The sequence below is a fragment of the Dermacentor silvarum genome, chromosome 7 (genome assembly GCF_013339745.2).
Source record: "Dermacentor silvarum isolate Dsil-2018 chromosome 7, BIME_Dsil_1.4, whole genome shotgun sequence".
NCBI lineage: Eukaryota > Metazoa > Arthropoda > Arachnida > Ixodida > Ixodidae > Dermacentor > Dermacentor silvarum.
In genome coordinates this window covers 163,809,619-163,827,498 of record NC_051160.1, presented here as the reverse complement: position 1 = coordinate 163,827,498, position 17,880 = coordinate 163,809,619, and the positions used below count along the sequence as shown (strand labels likewise).

Sequence of the window (17,880 nt, the reverse complement as noted above, 5' to 3'; positions counted from 1 at the left end):
GGAAGTACAGTAAAATCTCATTAATGAGGCCCCGGTAAATTAGGAAGTTCGACGTCCCAGGAATTCGGCGTCCCCGCTCCCTCCCTTGAGAAATAAACAGAGACCTATGGCAGCAAACCTTCGTTAATTCAGCTCAAACTTGCGCGCTCACCGGTTAATTCGGACTGGAGACAAGCCAAGGACGGCACTGGTCCATAACTGCCATCCATGATCGTGTCAATAGCGACTGTGGTTTCGTCCAACATGGTTGCAGCAAATGGTAGTTTCATTCCGACTCGGTACGCGCGTCAGTCACGTGCCTTCATAACAGGGTAGTCGCCATCCATGATTGCATCGATAGCAACGACGGTTTCGTCTGCAGCGGTTACGGCAAACGGTAGTTTCGTTTTGACTTTGTGCGTGCGTCATCGAGTTATTTCACAACTACGTAGTCGCCATTCATGATCGTGTCGATAGCAAGCGCAGTTTCGTCTGCAGCGGTTGTTGCAGACAGCAGCTATGTTTTGATTCAGGTGCAAAGCTGTCGAGGATGAAGAGCACCACCTAAATCACGATGGACGGATGATCTGTTGGCGACCATCTCAGTGGCGAAAAAATAAACGGGATGTGCGCGTGATACTCAAAAACATCTGAGATGAAGGCGTGCGCTGCGGCCGCGCTACGAGAGCCAGTCAGTTACGAGATGATAAGAATTACAGCTTCTGCACAGCTCTTGTGCAAAATAGAAACAAGATTTGCTCATTCATTCAGCAAATAAAAGCATTGACGTAATAAGCATTTGTTTATTGTTTTTCTGATAACCTCGATAATTCGGCATTGGGATAATTGGGATACTTTTTTTACTCCCTTGAGATCTGAATTAATGAGTTTTTACTGTACATAGCTCTTGCTACAGCACGGAGTAAAACAAAGACTCGCAGACATTTGGTTTCTAGCTTTTATTATTTCCCTAAATGTTAAATCGTCTAGTGAAGCAACAGATCAAACAAAAAGCTGCTGTAGCCTTGAATGATTCTCGAAGTCGCATGTTGTGGTAAGTGGCATTTCAGCTATGTGAATTATGCAGGTGCACTTGTATGTCGGACCTCAACTCTCCAGCTGGGAGCATGGCTCCCTTGAGAAGACAGCGTTTGGTTTGAAATTTCAGCTGTTTTCGCGGCGCACAGTGGTGTAATACTTTGCGGACGCAATTGTCAGCGCACATATTGTATACACTGTGCTTGTCTGTTCAACATGGCCAAACCTGGTGAAAGGCCCTTTAAAAGCACTAACTTAGCAGCCAGCCACACAGCCTGTTCTTAACACTGTATCAATGCCATCAGCCTTCTTATAACCCATTAATTACCATAGCCTAAACCAAAGGCATTGCACTCTCCACTCACTGTGGAGTAACTAGAGGTTTCACAAACAGTATGAAATTAATGTGCATTGCTGTTATCGTACAATGCCACACGCACACACACAAATAGAAGAACCACACTATGTGCACAACCAGAGCGATCTGTTTTACAAAGCCCACAACACCAACATAGGCAAAAGCCCACCAGTGCAAACAAGCATTCAACTGCCACCACAAGCAGCACACCCTTGAGCGGAGCCGAGCCGAGCCAAGCCAAGCCAAGTCCAAAAGCCAAGCTGAAGCCACAATGAGTAGCCCAGTGTTGCCAAGTTCACACATAAGCAAGTGTGCATGTGTGGAGGAGGAGGGGGGGGGGATAGGAATGGCATAGTACTAACATCAGCCGACAGGGGGCGCACAGACAGCTGGCATCCATCGGTGCTTCATTTTTTGCTCTTCTTCCAAAATTTCAGCCGTAACTGAAGAGGCAAAAACAAAACAAAAAAAAAAAACAAGACAGGAAATAGACGATGCAAAAATCTGGAGATCCAACAGTGTCGCACGCAGCACACGAATGCTTACTCATTCCCAACGATGCCACGAGAGGTCCTACCAGGCTATTAAAACAACAAATACACACACTAAAGCAGGCTGGTGTCAGAAAATAGTTCCCCGAATGAAGACCAGTAAAAAAAAAAAAACTATATGCACATGCTTCGTTCTCGTACGCATAGCACTAATGAGGAAGTGATAAACTGAACACCAGCTGTAAATAAGTGACAGCTACACCAGTAGAAACATTAGCCAAGAACAGAAGAAGAAACAAAAAGTGATGATGCAGTCAATAGCTCTAACGACTTTCTACACCTACCGGATGTACAGAGGCACATCAGAATGTACTGCTACTTCCGTCAGTGCCCCTCCATAAACAAAGTATACAAAAAGGATGTACAGGCACTTCTCAGTATGGCTGCTCAAGCAAAAGAATGACATTGCACAAATTCCCACTTCTGAGTTCATTTACCAACATGCAAGTTGCATATACTGCATGCAAAGAAGTTTCCTAGGAATGACACTCGAGCTAAAACAAACTTATCTGCTGAAATATGATGCATATACGCATGGCAGGTTAGCAGGTAGGAATGTACGCACAGCGCTTTGACAACACTGGGCTCCACACTTTCAAACAGCTCATGTGTGTATAGGTACGCTTCTCACCACCCAACACTCCATACTACAGGCTCCCATGACCTCAACTCTTCACAATTTTTCACAAACATCTCACAGATGCCCCACAATCATTTACACATCCCAGTCACACAGAATAGGCATGTATGACATTTAATGTTTACACAGTGCTGGCACACAGGCATCAACAACCAGCGAAGTCAACCCGGACCGTCTCGAAGCCTTAAAAGGTTGAAATGACACTGCAGGCAGTTCTGTAAAGTTTTGCAGTAGTGTCTGCACACACTTCACAGTTATCTGATGTGACAAAAAAAAAGGCCTTACATTATTATGTAAACCCAAAACCAATGATTCACCATTAAAAAAAAATTATTTTCCTCTAAAAAAGTGAGGGGTGGCTCATTATATTTCAGCACGCACCGACCACAACTTCAAGGTCCACGTCCCAAGTTCACGTACAAACCTACACGCTTACTCCTTCATTCCAAGGACATCGACCAGCTGGAACCGCTTCCCCGCCTCCATTGTCAGCAACCCCGTTCCATCATCTTTCAAAACCGCGATTTCCAATTATTGTATTGAGACCTACTCCTCTCTGTAACGCCCCACGTGGCATTGAGAGTATTGAAATAAATAAATTATGCAAGATTTCATTTTTATAATTATAGTTTCCAAGGTACTATCGTGAGCAATATGAGCGGGAAGACGGCAACACGTGGCAAATAGCCTCGAAACCAAGTTAAAGCGATACGTGGATGGCGCTTTTGAAAACAGGAAAGGGGGGGGGCACTCTTCCGCTGAGTGTTGGCAATCCCAGCATGCCTGCGTTTGTTGAAAACGGCAGTTTACGGTGTTTCACTGGCCGCCACCAGCTGATAAGACGGTGATGTGTTGCAGTGACAAAGCGAACAATTTTTTTTTCTTTCATGCTTTGTTCTTTTTTTTTCTTTGTGCAATCGTATGACGGAACATTTAGAGCTTGGCTCGTATTTTAAACCAATTTTTCTTATATCAATCAACACGCCGAGTTGCTTAAGCATTCAAATGGTGCTACTTTGGCCATGCTTCGGGGCACAAAGTTACTGGTAACCACAATACCAAAGTTATCTCTGTTCGTTGGCAATGTGAAGTTCTAATCTTTGTGTAAACAGACCCATGATGGGAGCACAAACAGTTATTAGAAAAGCGTCCCCCTTTCCACTTCGTTTCCGACGGCGACCACCACGTATTGCCCATAGCAGGGTGCAAGGCTATCTAACACGCGCTCCTTTGTTCCCGCTCATATTGCTCACGATAGTACATGCAAGTCACAAATGTTCACGGTAAATTTATTCCTGAACATGCCTCCCAATTGAAAGGCACTGCAATTAGAACACAAACCAGTTCACTATAGTATATATAGTACTATACTATATTAATTCAGCCAACCCATCTTAGGTTTGTGTACACCAAACCAAAGTATTGTGCGAAACTTTATTTTATGGAAGACTGCAACTGACACTTATTTTATTCAGTCTAGGTGAAGCTGTAAATGCACCACATGATGTATAGCGTGGAAAGAGTTAATCGAACTACTAAGCAGAGGTGTAATAGGTGTGTCAACAGGCCTTGAAATTTCACCGAGAAGCAGCCTTTAATGAACAGTGAGAGAGCCCTTGTGACCACTTTACAAGGTGGTATCAAAAAGTCTCGAGATTGGCTGTTTCAAAGAAAGTAATTTATGTGCATTCAGATATTGTCACATTTATAGTTCCTTTTCACAGCAATACAGGGATCTCAGCGCTTCCTGCCACTTCGCAAATATCGCTTGCAAGTCCTCTTTTCGGAACACTTTCTGGGATTTAAAAGCTCGATTTATTGGGCCCCTTGCCAGGTCCCATGGCAAGTTTCGGTTATATACCGGAAGCTGTAAAATGCCATCTCATGTCCTTGGTTAACCTCCCTACCTTTCCCTTCTCGTTTCTCTCCATCTCAAGGAGTGTTCTATCAAAATCATTTTTCAAGTCAGCTCATTATTGGAGGAGATAGGAGAAATTGACCTGCCCTCTTACTATGCTGTCAGAAGGCGAGTATCACTGCCTAGACTAGCTTCCGCAAGTGGCGTTCCTTCCCTGCCTTCACCGGAGCCAAGGGGCCGTGTCACGTTCATGCGTCGGGCCCCGCCTCTGTTGCTGCGCACCGCATTCAAAACACCTTCTGCACTGGATGATCAACCGAAGTCATGTGGCATGGCGAGTGATGTAGCTCAGCAGTGCGTCAAGGCATTTGTGCGTGAGACCTTGACAGACTGGCTGGCGGCAGAGCTTCCTTGAGAGAGAGAGGGCGAGCAGTGTTTGGTCTGAAATTGCAGCTATTTTCATGGTGCACAGCACTGTAATATTTTGCAGACACAATCGTCAGTGGGCGATGTATACACAGTGCTTGTCTGCTTAAAATGGCCACACCTAGTGAGGGGCCCTTCAACTGCCAGGTTTTTTTCACATGCTAGTTCAGTGGACATTTCGTGCTACATAGAAACCGTTTCTTCGTTTTCACTTTCTTCTGATGTACAATTCATTGACGGTTTACAAATGTCACCGTGGCTGTCTCGCTGAGACAGAGCGACAGAGGACCGAGAATTCGCTCCACCTTCTATCAGGAATTTAATTTCCAAGTTCTAGGCGTTTTTCTGACCTCCCTATAGATATTAAAACAGGTATGCCACTTCATTTTTGCATGAGTTGCTCCTTGAGAAGAAGGGAATGCACTGAAAAGACAAAACGAGTATGCTCGGGAGTGGCAGTCGTAGGGTTATGCAATTGTGTGAAAAAGACGACTTTAGAGCTGGCTTCTTCATTTCGGGAACAGAGGCAAATGCTAAGTGGGAGCCAAATCTAGTGAGTAGCGTGAAGGTGGAAGAGAAAGCGTGCTGCTTTCGACGAGAAACTCAAGTGTGCAGAGTGCTCTGTGAGTGGGTGCATTGACCTCCACAGCATTCAGCTCCTTGTGCACTCCATTCAACCCCCAAGCCAGATGTGGGAGGCACAGTTGACACATTGTGCAGTCGTGAGTAGCAAGAAAATGCTTTCGTGTCGCCTGCAGTGCCCACCCCCTACCGAAACCCTATTGCCGTCTTGTCAGTTTATGCACTCAACTGGGTAATTCTAGCTGATAACAAACGCAGGGTTGGATTGTGCCACAGACAAAATGCAAAGTTCAACAGAATCACATTATTCTTGGCTGTAACAGATTACTTGATGCGATACATTAAGAGTGTGAATTTGCACCCTCTTGTGCGATGCAGCAACACACTTCAAACCATGCCCCCGCAAAGTGCCTAGTGTGGACATGCAAAGACTGTGCAGTCAGAGACGCAGGCTGTGCAAGGCACACCCAATATTCAAACGTTCGTCATACCAAAAATGGCAGTTCCAGGGTGGCACAAGTGTTGGGGGCTTTAAATTTTTAAAGAAAAACAAAAGAAACAAAAAAAAAAGGTAACCTGCCGCACAAAGTGTGCCAAACATTCTGAATACACTAAACTGAAACACCTGTTCGCACTGCATTCACAGCTTCAGCACATCCATATTACAAGCTATTTCATGTTCTTTGCTTTTCAGTTACACCAAGTGGTCACAGCCCCAGCCACTTCAGCTATAATTTATTAAACCAGATAAGTGTGCAACACCTTCGCTTCGCATGTATCAAAGCAAATAAAAAAATCGTCCTATACTGTTGCTGTTCAAGCACTTAATTCGCGCTCTTTAAATAAAAAAAGTAGGGATGTGTGAATACCGAATAGTACATTTCATTTCGAATATTAAATCGAATCAAGTAAAGGAAAGGGGCCTTTTCGTTGTCGGGTTCAGCGTCATTTTCCACCTGTCAAAGGTTTCAAAATATGGAGGGCTATGGCAAGTTAGCGCAAGCCCTCTCCATGCCCATCCGCAGTCTGTGCAGACGGTCACACTCTCGTGCCCTCCGTGTAAACCTAAAGCGAGTCTTGTGACAGGTTGTGCTAAGCAACAAAAAAGAAAGAGCAATGTGTGCGTATATGAACGGCGTTGAGAATGAGAAGCCGCTGCAAGGCATGTCGAAAAAAATGGTGGCCGAGGGCCACATTGTTGCCATCCCGTACACTTGCTTTCCTTGTCGAGGCTGTTTGTCGGCTTTCCTAGTCTCGAGCAGCTGCTGCGAATAGATCTGCGTCGATCAAACGTTAATCCTACAGCCAACAAAGCAGCACCGATTAGGCCTAACTGATAGCTGCTGAAGCGGCATTTGGGTCCGTGGGCATGTGTACCAAGTTTGTCTGTGCGCTTAAGGTCGCCTGTGGGCAGACAGCTTCGAACTGTGTGAATATGTGTGTGTGAACACAAGTACGACCCAATCTACGTGCCTCTGGCGAATAATCGGCCTGATCTTCGCACATTCTTTCACGCTTCCCCTAATTCGCGCTGCTTTTGCCCCCATTCTATCTATCCACTTCGCATTATTGGTTCGATCGATTGTGCCGACTGATGAACCTTGTACCGACTGAGACCGCGCGCCGTGAAAAGACTGCATACGTTGTGGCACCGACCACTCTGGTTGTTTCACCAAATATACCAAACATTTGAAAAATCAAATAATAGATATTTGATTCGCAAATCGAAGTACGCTAATTATTCTATTTGATTCAGTGCTATTTAAGTACAGTCGATCCCACACATATCAAATTCGAATGAGATCGCGAAATAGTTTGACATAACGATAATTCGAAAGATAAAATATGCCTACCTGCAGCTTATCACAGATCTTTGCACGTCTTGACAGTTTTTGAGATAGTGAAAAGCAGGAACTTCCCAATTTGTTTCTCCAAGGTTGTGTGAAATTCACAAAAGTTGACCAATTTTGTCGTAATGAACATTGCAAGTCACATCAGGCTGCGGAATGGTTTTAACGCGATAGCATTAAGGGCCCCATGTCGCAGAAATTCCAGCGTCGGCGTGGGTGCGCTGGCGTCGTTGATGGGAATAATCATCCCGAACCAACCCGACCGCACAGTCCCTCCGGGTGGCGCAATGCGTTAGTGAACAAAATCAAATTTCTTAAAGTAAAATGCGTCAGAAAAATCGTTAAGTACAACTTAACCACAACCTACAGACGTGACTGCGTCGGATTGTAATTTGAATATACCAGAAAACATAATTCTGTTACGAGGAAGCTCAAACACAAACCCTTTTTCCAGCATTTCATCAATTCATACAGCAGCGCGCCACGGTTTCTTCCTTACAAAAACACCATCCGATGGCGCTCGCCTCCTCAGCAGCCGCACGTGGAGGCAAAGTTGGACAAAAAAGCTGCAGTTGCCGGGAAGCCTGATAAGCAGCCAGGGATCTTTGAATGCTATCGCGTTCCACTGTTAAAGGCAAAGCTTAAGCATCCTCCAAATTTTTCATATACCGATTGCAATGCTAACCCTAAATTCCCGCCTGCATTGCCAGGGCGCAAGACCGCAGTGCGCCTCACACACACATATTGCAAGTTTTTTATTGAAAATTAGGTAGAAATGGACACACCGCCGAACCAAACTAGCCTGTATGGATACACGCCATGTCGCTATCTGCGCACTTGTACTGCGAATCGCACTTAAACGTACTCGACCGTTTGTCTGTTACAATACACCATTTAAACGGCTGATTTTCATAACAGGTGGGCAGCGAGCCAGGTGGACTGGTGTGTCGAGATTTAGAAAAGACTTCTGTTGCAACCAGTCGTCGTGGCTTCTCAACCACGCTAAAAAGTCTGCTCATTCCTCCTTGTGTGCCACTCAACGCTCTGACGCACGCGGAATATGTCTCTTCGTTCTCATCACTTCGCCTCTGGCCCCCGCATCGGTGAATTATACCCACCCAGTTTGCTTTCGAAAGTGGCTTTCAGCATGTGGCACATCCAAGTCCATTCCTACTCGGGTGTAACCGTTAGAGCACAAATGCAACGCGTCCTGTGTGGATCCGCAACTCGCCCAATGCCATAATGGGGGTTTTCTTAAATTCATAATGCAATGTAAAGATCTGTCTAAGTGGAGGGTGGGGTCGAATTCATTTTGGGTACTCATCGGATCCTGCAAGCCTTTCCCGTCCTTGAAGCGGAGTGGCGATCTGCTCTTGCCGATAATGAACAGCCGCAGTTTGCAGGAGACACCCATAGGCACAGTGTGCGAAACTGAGGGCACCCTGCTCACCTTTTCTAAATAGCATGCACTGCCTTTCAGATTCAATATCTTGTCTGACAGCATCTGCCAAACACAGAGCCATTTAATTCAAATTTGTTGGCATTAAATGTTTCTGACAATGTGAAAATTGATTGCGTCTCCGTTAGAAGTAGCGCACTTCCAGGGAGGCATTGTGGTGGAGCGTTTATTATTTTGAAAGCGGCGGTGAACGGGAGTTCGATGGACGCATGGTATAGGTAGCTCACCATGTCCGATCACAGTATTTACCAATTCTAACGCACAATTTTTTCCGCAGGAAACTGGGCAGAAAATTGCCTGCACAGTGCAACGAGATACGAAATCAAAAACGCGTTCAAGCGCTTGTATGCTTTACAGCATAACAGGGCTGCATTGCGGCAAAGCTGACTAAGAAACCAGCCGTTATTGTGCAACACATACTAGATCCTTGCCCATTTTTCTTGCTAAAAAATCGGGTGCGCATTGTATTTCTGCTTTGCTTAGGAGCTTTCATATCATTTCTACTTTGGACACATAGAAAGCATGTGCCCAATAAATTCAAGGGCATGTTAGAGTCGTGCAAATACAGTGGAATCTCGATGATACAATCACGGCTAATATGAATTTCCGGATGATACAAATTTTTCTGTGGTCCCGGCCGAGCCCCATTACTTTGCAACATGCTAGAGAACGGTTGTTACGAATCGATTTTCGACCCGCGTCGGTTGATACGAATAAACGCAGCCCCACCGACGGCCGCGAAAGAGAACAGCGCGCAGTCGCACGCTTTCTCCCTTTCTCTTTTGGTGCGGAGGCGCGGACACGGCGCCGGACAGCGCGGAGGCCGCGACTGGGCGCGAGGAGTTTGAAGCGGTGGCGCTTTTGTTGCTTTTGTGCTTTTCCGCGTGCCATTGGCCGGACGGAGTGGCTGCTGTGCTTCGGACCGCGTTCTTTGTGTTTGCGCCATTTTGCCTAGTCGCAGCGAGCTATGTCTACCGAGATACGATCTCGGCTGATTCGCGCGGCCGTATGCCGAGGCACGGAAGCCTCCAATGGCGCGTCTTCCGTCGACTGCGTTATCGGTGCCGATGGCACAGGGCGATTGTCTGTTTCGCTGCCGGAGTCACATGGTGCAAGATAGCGCGGCACGTAATCCACGGTGCAAGGTAGCGCGGCACGTTCAGTCGGGTGCACCTCCGCTTCTCCCGCTAATTGCCGTATTTTTCTTGCCGTAGGAGACTTGCGCTTCTGTATTCTGAAGGCGTGCTTCGTCCAAAATTTCTCCTCCAACGAGCGACGATCCATCACTAACCTGGGAGCTCTCAGTAATCCGAATTCTGCGTGTGAAGTGAAGACGCCGGCGTGGTTTACGAGGCAGACAACTGCGGTTGCCATCTTGCCCCTGTCACAGCAGCAACCAACTTTCAGCACGGCAGCCAATCGGAGGCCCGCTTTCATCAGAGGGCCCGTGTGACTACCTATTGCAGACCCGCGCTTTTTTTTTTTTTGCGTTTGTTACAAGATGGCGACTACGGATGAATTAAGAAGCGGAACGGCGAAACCTTGAGCTTTCGAACAATACCAAGATGGCGGCGCTCAGTGGCGGGAAATACGAGATATGTCTCCGTGAACTGCGGTGATTTTGTGCGATTTAAAGCCGTTTTCTCACCCTGCACTGACTAATTAATCTTGTTCGGGCACTTTTAGTGCGTTTTCAGCCTAACCATTTTGATACAGCGTAGATTAGGCGTTGCAGATACCGAAACGCGTGGTTTTCAAAAATCGATTTTTTTCTCGCGATTTTCGCGATCTGATCCCCGCATTTGGCTAGTTTTAATTGCGTTTCGATGATACGAATTTCGGCTAATATGAATATTTTTCGTGACTCCGTGAGATTCGTATCAATGAGATTCCACTGTACAGTGGAATCTCGTTGATACTATCTTGACCGGAAGCAGAAAATGAAACGTATTATCCGAAATACACTGCTCCTGTAAGACATTGGCAGGGAAAAGAACAAGAAACGTATTATCCCGAGAAACATATTATGCAAAATCGTATCAACGAGATTCCACTGTACTGCCAAATTAATCAGCGGTGTGTTTCTGTATTTTGTTCAATTCGACCCGCCGGATGATGCGATCAATTTCACTGGTCCCATCAGGGTCGCATTAGTGAAAGTGTACTGTACTGCGTTGATGTTCCGTATTTTGCATGCTCACCCTATCATGTCCCGTGCTATCGAGGTGACAGACTATGCAATTAATTAGCAAATGAAAGAAACAATTGCAACTTGAAGCTGCTTTTGCTCGATGCAATTACTCGATCAGAATACACAAAGCTTGTCAAGCAGAAGAAATGCGCACGGTCATTGAGTCCCTAAGACGATTTGGTTTTCCCGCATTGGAATAATTGTTCCTGCTAAGTATATAAGAGTATCGAAAAAAAAAAAAAAAAAAGTCACCCCTATTAGAAGCATACTCATAGCTGTTATTTTTCGCAACGGCCTTGAAGTTTTCTTCAATCTCGTGGAAGATAAATACATCTAAAAGCTTTTGAAACATCACAAATCTGAATATACGTAATGAAATAAGCGCATTTCACTGATCAACAGGAAGCAGTGGTGTATTGGCCTGAAATAGAACATGATGCGATACAGTGTCTCATCTACATTAAAGGTCTCTTGCGGACACAAATGCGGTTGCCAACTTATTTTTCAAGGGTACCGCTAAAATGTTCAAAGTGAAGACTGCTGCAGCATCAAGTGTGTGTCACAATGACACAGCCTAGCATATGTGCCTTCAACCATAGAAAGCTCATCAAACTTGGATGCAATGTCCAGAAAGCAGAGCATAATACTGCATCTTTCAATCGAGCTGTGTTGTTGGAAGCTTCGCTCCCCTCTGTGGCAAGTTGGTCACTGAAAGTGAGGATTTGGTGATAGACTGACCAAGCTTTCTTCCTTGCAAGCCTTAGCCCCCCCCCTCCCTAATTAAAGTAACATACAGAAAACCCCGAAAACCAATTGCCAATAAAAGCAAAGCATGGGGGATAACCCAAGCACAGACGCCTTCATTTCCAACACAGATAATTGTTACATCACATGTAGGGATCTTGCCTGAAAAATTTAATAACGAGACTGCATCAAAAGACAGTCGCCATTATTCATTAGTGCAGCATGACAGTGCTGCGAGAAGTCAAAAGATCTGAAAAATTGGTCGGCGACTGTGTACTCCGAGATGTCCAGGCAGCCCCTAAGGATGTGGGGCATGCTGTGCGCTGAATGGACAGCGGCCATGCTTCTGGATTCAACATTCCTCCAGGCCTCATTTCTCGTTTTGTTCTCCTCAGACACTCATTCCTTCCAACATGCTAGTTCAGTGTAAAGTGCATTTCCCAACTGTGTTTACGGTCTATGCTGCCTCTCACAGCAAACGTCTTTGCCCAACAGTGGCAGTAAAAAAGTAACCCTAGAAATGCAAGCAGGTTAATTAAGCTCTTAATGCAGGCTTCATGCGATGGAACGGATCACCAATTCAGTCTGCAGACAAGTGTGACGCAGCTGACCTGCAATAAATCACGCCACTAGCAGATTGTCTACAGTGATTTGGTGCGTGGCATGATTCGGCAGCACTAAACTACGTCATGCTCACCCGCTGGCTCAATCAGCAAACTGTCCTGTTGTATGTATCACGTTTAAACGATGCATAGCCCATGTGGTATGCCTGATTTGCCTACCCCCCCCCCCCTTCCGGCGAAAGCGAAGAGGCAGTGGACATCTGGAAACGAAGGGCGTACCACCACTGTTTGAGATTGCTCGTTTGCAGCAAGCAACAAGCAGACGACAGTGAAGGTGTTGTTAGCAAGGACAGGGCAAAGAAAAGGAAGACGACTCACCCGCACCCGCTTCTTAGTTCGGTTGCTGTTAGTATTTTTAGAGCAGGGTGCGTCACCCGATGGGCGCGCAATGGTGTCGCTACCCAGCTCGGAGCACTCCAGCTTCACGGGGTGTTAGCGGCAGCAACAGCAGAAGAGACAGAAAGAGAGAGAGAGAAGACAGCCCAAGCAGATGCACATCAGTGGCAAGCAGAGATGCAAAGCACAGACAAAAAGAAAGCCAAGCTTATCTCGTTGCCCTCTCATCAGTGCAGAAGCACTTTATGACCTCCCCCCCCCCCCCTTCCGCCAGGCAACTGTGACTTCGCTACTAGTGATCACCAGTGGTCGAACAAGAGATCTCCCAGGAGCCAACGTTTCGACAAAGTAACTTGCCTACATCAGGGCCTTCAGGTACATTTCCACAAGTCCCCTTAATGAAACAGTTGCTGCAGACCCGTCCTTTCTTCAACAACTGGTGATCACTACAAGTCTCCACCTTCTTGCGAACCTCTGTCTTTTAGATTTCCGGCTTCACTAGCTGTGCCCCCATAAACCACTGGGCATAACTTTAAAAAAAGCCAAGTCCCTAGGCTCAAGACACTGAGACAACCAGCTTGAATGCCCTGAAAATTTTGGGTGGTCAAAGAAGGCGCCTCTGAACAGGGCGTAAAGCAGATGATCTGCACAAACGCCTACTAGCAGCTGTAATATTTACGATTAGGGGTGTGTGAATACCAAATAATAGATTTTGAATCTAATCAAGAAGAAAGAGCCAAATATCAAATATGAGAAACATTTTTACAAAATTTAATGCTTAGAGATTTTGACAAAAACTACAGTGCTGCACATGCTCGGGAGTCTCCTTGCATTGCACAACAAGAATGTAGCAATATGAGTAACTTACGTGCACATAGAAATCAAGACCTACAGTACGGTCTACTCTAATTAAAGGGGATGCAAATCAGTATGCCAGCACTGATTCCAGCTCAGTTCTAGTGTATGAAAAACTGAAAAATTTGCTTTTTTTACCAAATGAGTTTCTGTTGAGTAGAACCACGTGCTTTTCTTCCTTTGAACTAATGATTTAGTGACGCTCTGTTGTACTGAATAGTTTAATAGTGGACCTGTGTTTCGTGGCAATCTCTTATTTATTGCAGAGAAAGCTTTACTTTCCAGTATTTCTCCAAAATGCAGAAGGGTTATCTCAACTTTATAGCAGGTGAGTTATTGTAAGGCCAATCTGCGCGACAGACGAAAGGACCACGTCTCACGTGATCCCTCACTGCTCCACGCATAGCCGACGCCACCATTCACACTGTTTCATTGCCCGGTTCGACATGATTTGCCACATGTCAAAGATTCTGAAATCTGGAGGGACATGGAATTTCCACGAGTGCATGACGCGTGCGGATTAGGTTGACGGATGTTGATGCGGCATTAAATTCGTCGCCGCATATCCAACACGATCTGCATGTTCATTGGCAGCTAATCAACTCCATCTTCACACATGCTTTCGCACTTAACGAAATAGACGCTGCTTTTGTTGGCGTTCCCTCTGTGTAAAGGATGTGTATGTAAAGGAGGTGTGATGTAAAGGAGATGAGAAACACAGAAGTGGTTAAGAGTTTCTTAAAAATAACAACTCTTAAGGTAACTTGAAAATTTGCTTGCCAGCGAACACCGCTCACTTCTTCATCTCTGTTTTGATCGAATTCAGCAAGTGCCATGGGGTACACGTTCGGGTTTATCGTGTGCAGTTGAGATCAACATGACGCCCGACCCATGGAAGTGAAAAACAGAGGCTGCATCCAAATGTCATGGTAACTGCACACCCTGCAGTGCAAGCATCCCGTGTACTGCACACCTGATACGGCGGCTCCCGAGGAGGGAGATCGGACGCCAGTGACGTGTGCGCAGTCGCTCACCTTGTCGTCCTTCTCTTTTTCGGCGGGTGTAGGAGAAGGTGCAGCCGAGGGGCCGTTGGTAGCTGGGGATACCGCGTCGGGCGTCACCTTGGTGGGTGTGGTCACAGGTGATTGTGCCAACGGGCTGTGATTGGCCGCCGCTTCCTCGGATGCCTTGGCCGCGGCGCGGCGGGCCTCCGCAAGCTGGGCCTTCACTTCGGCCAGCTCCTGTGGAGAGTGCAATGGCAGAGCAGCTATAGTGATCTGTGAAATCAGACTGCTGGAAGTTTCTAAGATACACGTGGGCATATGGGCTACGTGCAGTTGCCATGCAGCACCACCGATGGTGAGCATTTAAACTGTGGCATGCAAAGCACATGTACGGCAATGTAGAAAAACTGGGCACACACTGCGATCAGAATCCTTTGTCGTGTTTTCAAGTTAACATTCGTCAAGTTATTTTTCTGAATAAACTGATACCTTGACACACAACAATGTGTGCGTTCACGAGATGAAAGCACATCAAAGGACATTAAATATAAGTCTGTGGCAGATGAAAGCACAATTCATAATCTGAGGTGAAGCCACAAACATTCCTATTGGAATAATGGCACACTAGCTTCCATGATAATCCACACATATTGTTATCGAAATAATGCCATTAGCTTCAACGTTACTTTGCCCCTTCTGCTTGGGCCTATCAAAGCCTGCAGTATAGTGTAAATAAAAATAGAAGTACTCATAGAAACTTTTCTTCCTTTTCTTTTGCTTAATTAAGTAGCTGCTAACTTTTATTCTTTGTAACAAATAAAAAATGGGGACAAAATGAAGCAATACTCAAGGAATGCCAGTCAGAAGTACCTAACATGCCACAATAATTGTGGGTTGTGGTACATGCATAAAAAACTGCATGGTTCAAGAGGCAACCATCATCCTCACTTTAACAATGTACAGCGATGAGCAGAGTTAAGGCCACTTTATAGCCCGACGTAGCGTTGATGCGCGTGCGTGTTCGTCACGGCAATGCCAGCCAGTGAAAGCGCAGCACTCTATAATCTGGCACAGCCAACGTATCCGTCGTCCGGCGGCGTGCCCTGGCTGCAGCCGGTGTCGACATGCGACATGTTGCATTTCACGCCAGCTTCGTCATCCACAATGCACCGCGTCTGCGTCTCGTCGAGCAAGAGCAGGACTGGTGGCGGCACATGCAGCAAGCTTGCAGTTTCGCATCACCCTGAAACTCTTGGTTTCGTATAAAATGCACATCCGTATCGGCAGCACGGCGCACGCGGTGGACTATGGAGGGCTTGGTTTTTGCACTACCGTAACTTGATGAACTTGGTGTTGCCAACCTCCACCGCTGCTGGTTGACTCGCACGCGGCGCCGGGCTATTAAGTGAACCTTAAGGTGAATTGGGGTCAACACGCGAGGGTGTGGCATGCTCTGCGGAGCGCCAGTGAAGCCAGCGCAGCCGCACATCGAAGAAAACCTGCACAGATGCAGAAACGCCTGCAGGACTAAATTCGTGTCTGCTACAACGTTCCGGTAAGCCAAGGCTGCGTGTACAGATTAGAATTTCACTCGCAGCAATGTTGCATGAGAATTGAATGAGAAGAGTCGTAGCCACGAAGCCAGTCTTTCACTCTCACGTCCCCTGTAAACAATTGGTAGATGCTCCACTTTGAGCCAAATGAACTTCATAGACTCCAGCAAACAGTCTTGCCCGACAGGAAAAAATTTGATGCCTTTCGTGAACAGCCGGGGATGACGGGAGGGGCCAAATTATGGCATCTGTGCAATTCACTAAGGCTCAAGGTGGCGAACCAAGGGGCCTTTTAAACGCTGTACACAAACACATGGCTGGCTTCGGCACGATGGCAACTTGCTGCGGAAATTCTCTTCAATGTAACGAAGGCCTGGCGAGCGTAAAAACCATAGCAGACGATAACGAGGCCAGGCTTCAGGCAACACTACACAGGTATGCTTCGATGTGCAGCATGGAACCACTCATTTATTTTCCTGAAAGTCCGGACACAAAAGAGGCCCCTTATACAGTCGAATCTCGTTAATTCGAACATGCTTAATTTGAACTGCCGGTTTATTCGAACTGACGCCGACGTCAAAGTTATGTGTATTTCAATGAGTGAAAACACTCGGTAATTCGAACGCACAAGCATTTGCGACGGTAAATTCGAACATACCGCGGACTGACAATGCTTTCAGCAGCGCGCCAAATAATGCAGCGGCGCCTCCGACCGGCATTGCTCCGACACCCCCGTAGAGCAAAACCTTAGGAGAGGTCCCTTAATGCAGCGGCGGAGGCCCAGTCCGGCCAACGAAACTGCCCCCCACGCCGGCAAACGCTCGCTTCCCGATAATGGCAGAAAACAAAACTTCAGGGAGCGGGCTAATCTGCGCCGGCCGGCTGTACCGGCGGCGGGCACACACGGAGACAGTCAAAGTGGAGGGAGCTGCGAGGGAGCTGATGGAGAGGGCGAGGGGAGCCACCGAAGCCACTGCCACCGAAGCGGCGGAGTTGCCGAGGCCAAATCCGCTCCCCTGCTGCTCTCCTCCCTCACCTTCCACGGTCTCTGCGCGCGCGCCTGTCGCCGCCATCCGGCGCCGTCCTCTCCCTGAAGTTTTGTTTGCTGTCGTTATCGGGAACGGAGCGTTGGCCGGCGTGGGCGGTTGCGTGCCGCGATATTTCACGACTCGCACCGTTTATGCATCATGCTCGAATACTTCAAAAATACGTCCGTTCTTTAATTCGAACTTCTTTTAATTCGAACAAATTTCTGGGCCCCTTCAAGTTCGAATTATCGAGATTCGACTATCGTTTCAACAGGCTGTGACCAATTACCGTGCTACACATCCTTGATCTAGTTCTCTTGTTAGCTTTATGTTGGTCTTATAAATACGAGCACCGTTTAGTTGGTGCAATGTTGTCTATGGTGGTAGCTCCAACATGGCAAACTATGAATAGATGATGCTGGCTGTACAGGAAAAAAGGTAGGTGAGACGTTCCTGATTGCAGTTTTGAATCTAGCAAAAAAGACAAGAACCCCTACCACACTAAAATCTGTAAAGAAAAAAAAAGTGTTAAACAAGCGCTGGAACGATTTAGCTTTGTCAAACCATCACTGTATTTTGCTTGTGACAATGTTTGACTGTGTGTCAATGTGCGGACTTTTTTTTTCACCGGGCCACACTCATTTTCAACCAATTCTCCTCTTGTTAAATGCTCCTCTTTACTTTGAAAGTAATGCATGATGTCTATTTATTTACTTCCGCACTCACACGGCCCTAAGGCATTACAGAGAGGCGTGGTTTAACTATAATTTAGGTGCGTTTTCAAAGGAGGCAGAACCTTCAGTTG

At 46.5% G+C, this 17,880-nt stretch overlaps 1 protein-coding gene across 13 annotated transcripts in view; it reads right to left on the bottom strand.

The window, feature by feature from the left end:
• LOC119458646 (ribosome-binding protein 1-like) overlaps positions 1–17,880 on the bottom strand; it is a 171,560-nt gene that overhangs the window by 14,832 nt on the left and 138,848 nt on the right. For 9 of the 13 annotated variants that reach the window (XM_049671345.1, XM_049671341.1, XM_049671343.1 and 6 more), the window contains 2 exons: positions 14,525–14,731; positions 12,618–12,719 (listed from right to left, as the gene is read on the bottom strand). In XM_049671345.1, coding sequence (XP_049527302.1) covers positions 12,618–12,719; positions 14,525–14,731 — 309 coding nt within the window. Of the gene's footprint in view, positions 1–1,730; positions 1,819–12,617; positions 12,720–14,524; positions 14,732–17,880 lie in introns of all 13 variants that reach the window. The other 4 variants (XR_007468092.1, XM_049671344.1, XM_049671351.1 and 1 more) reach the window with 4 other exon arrangements.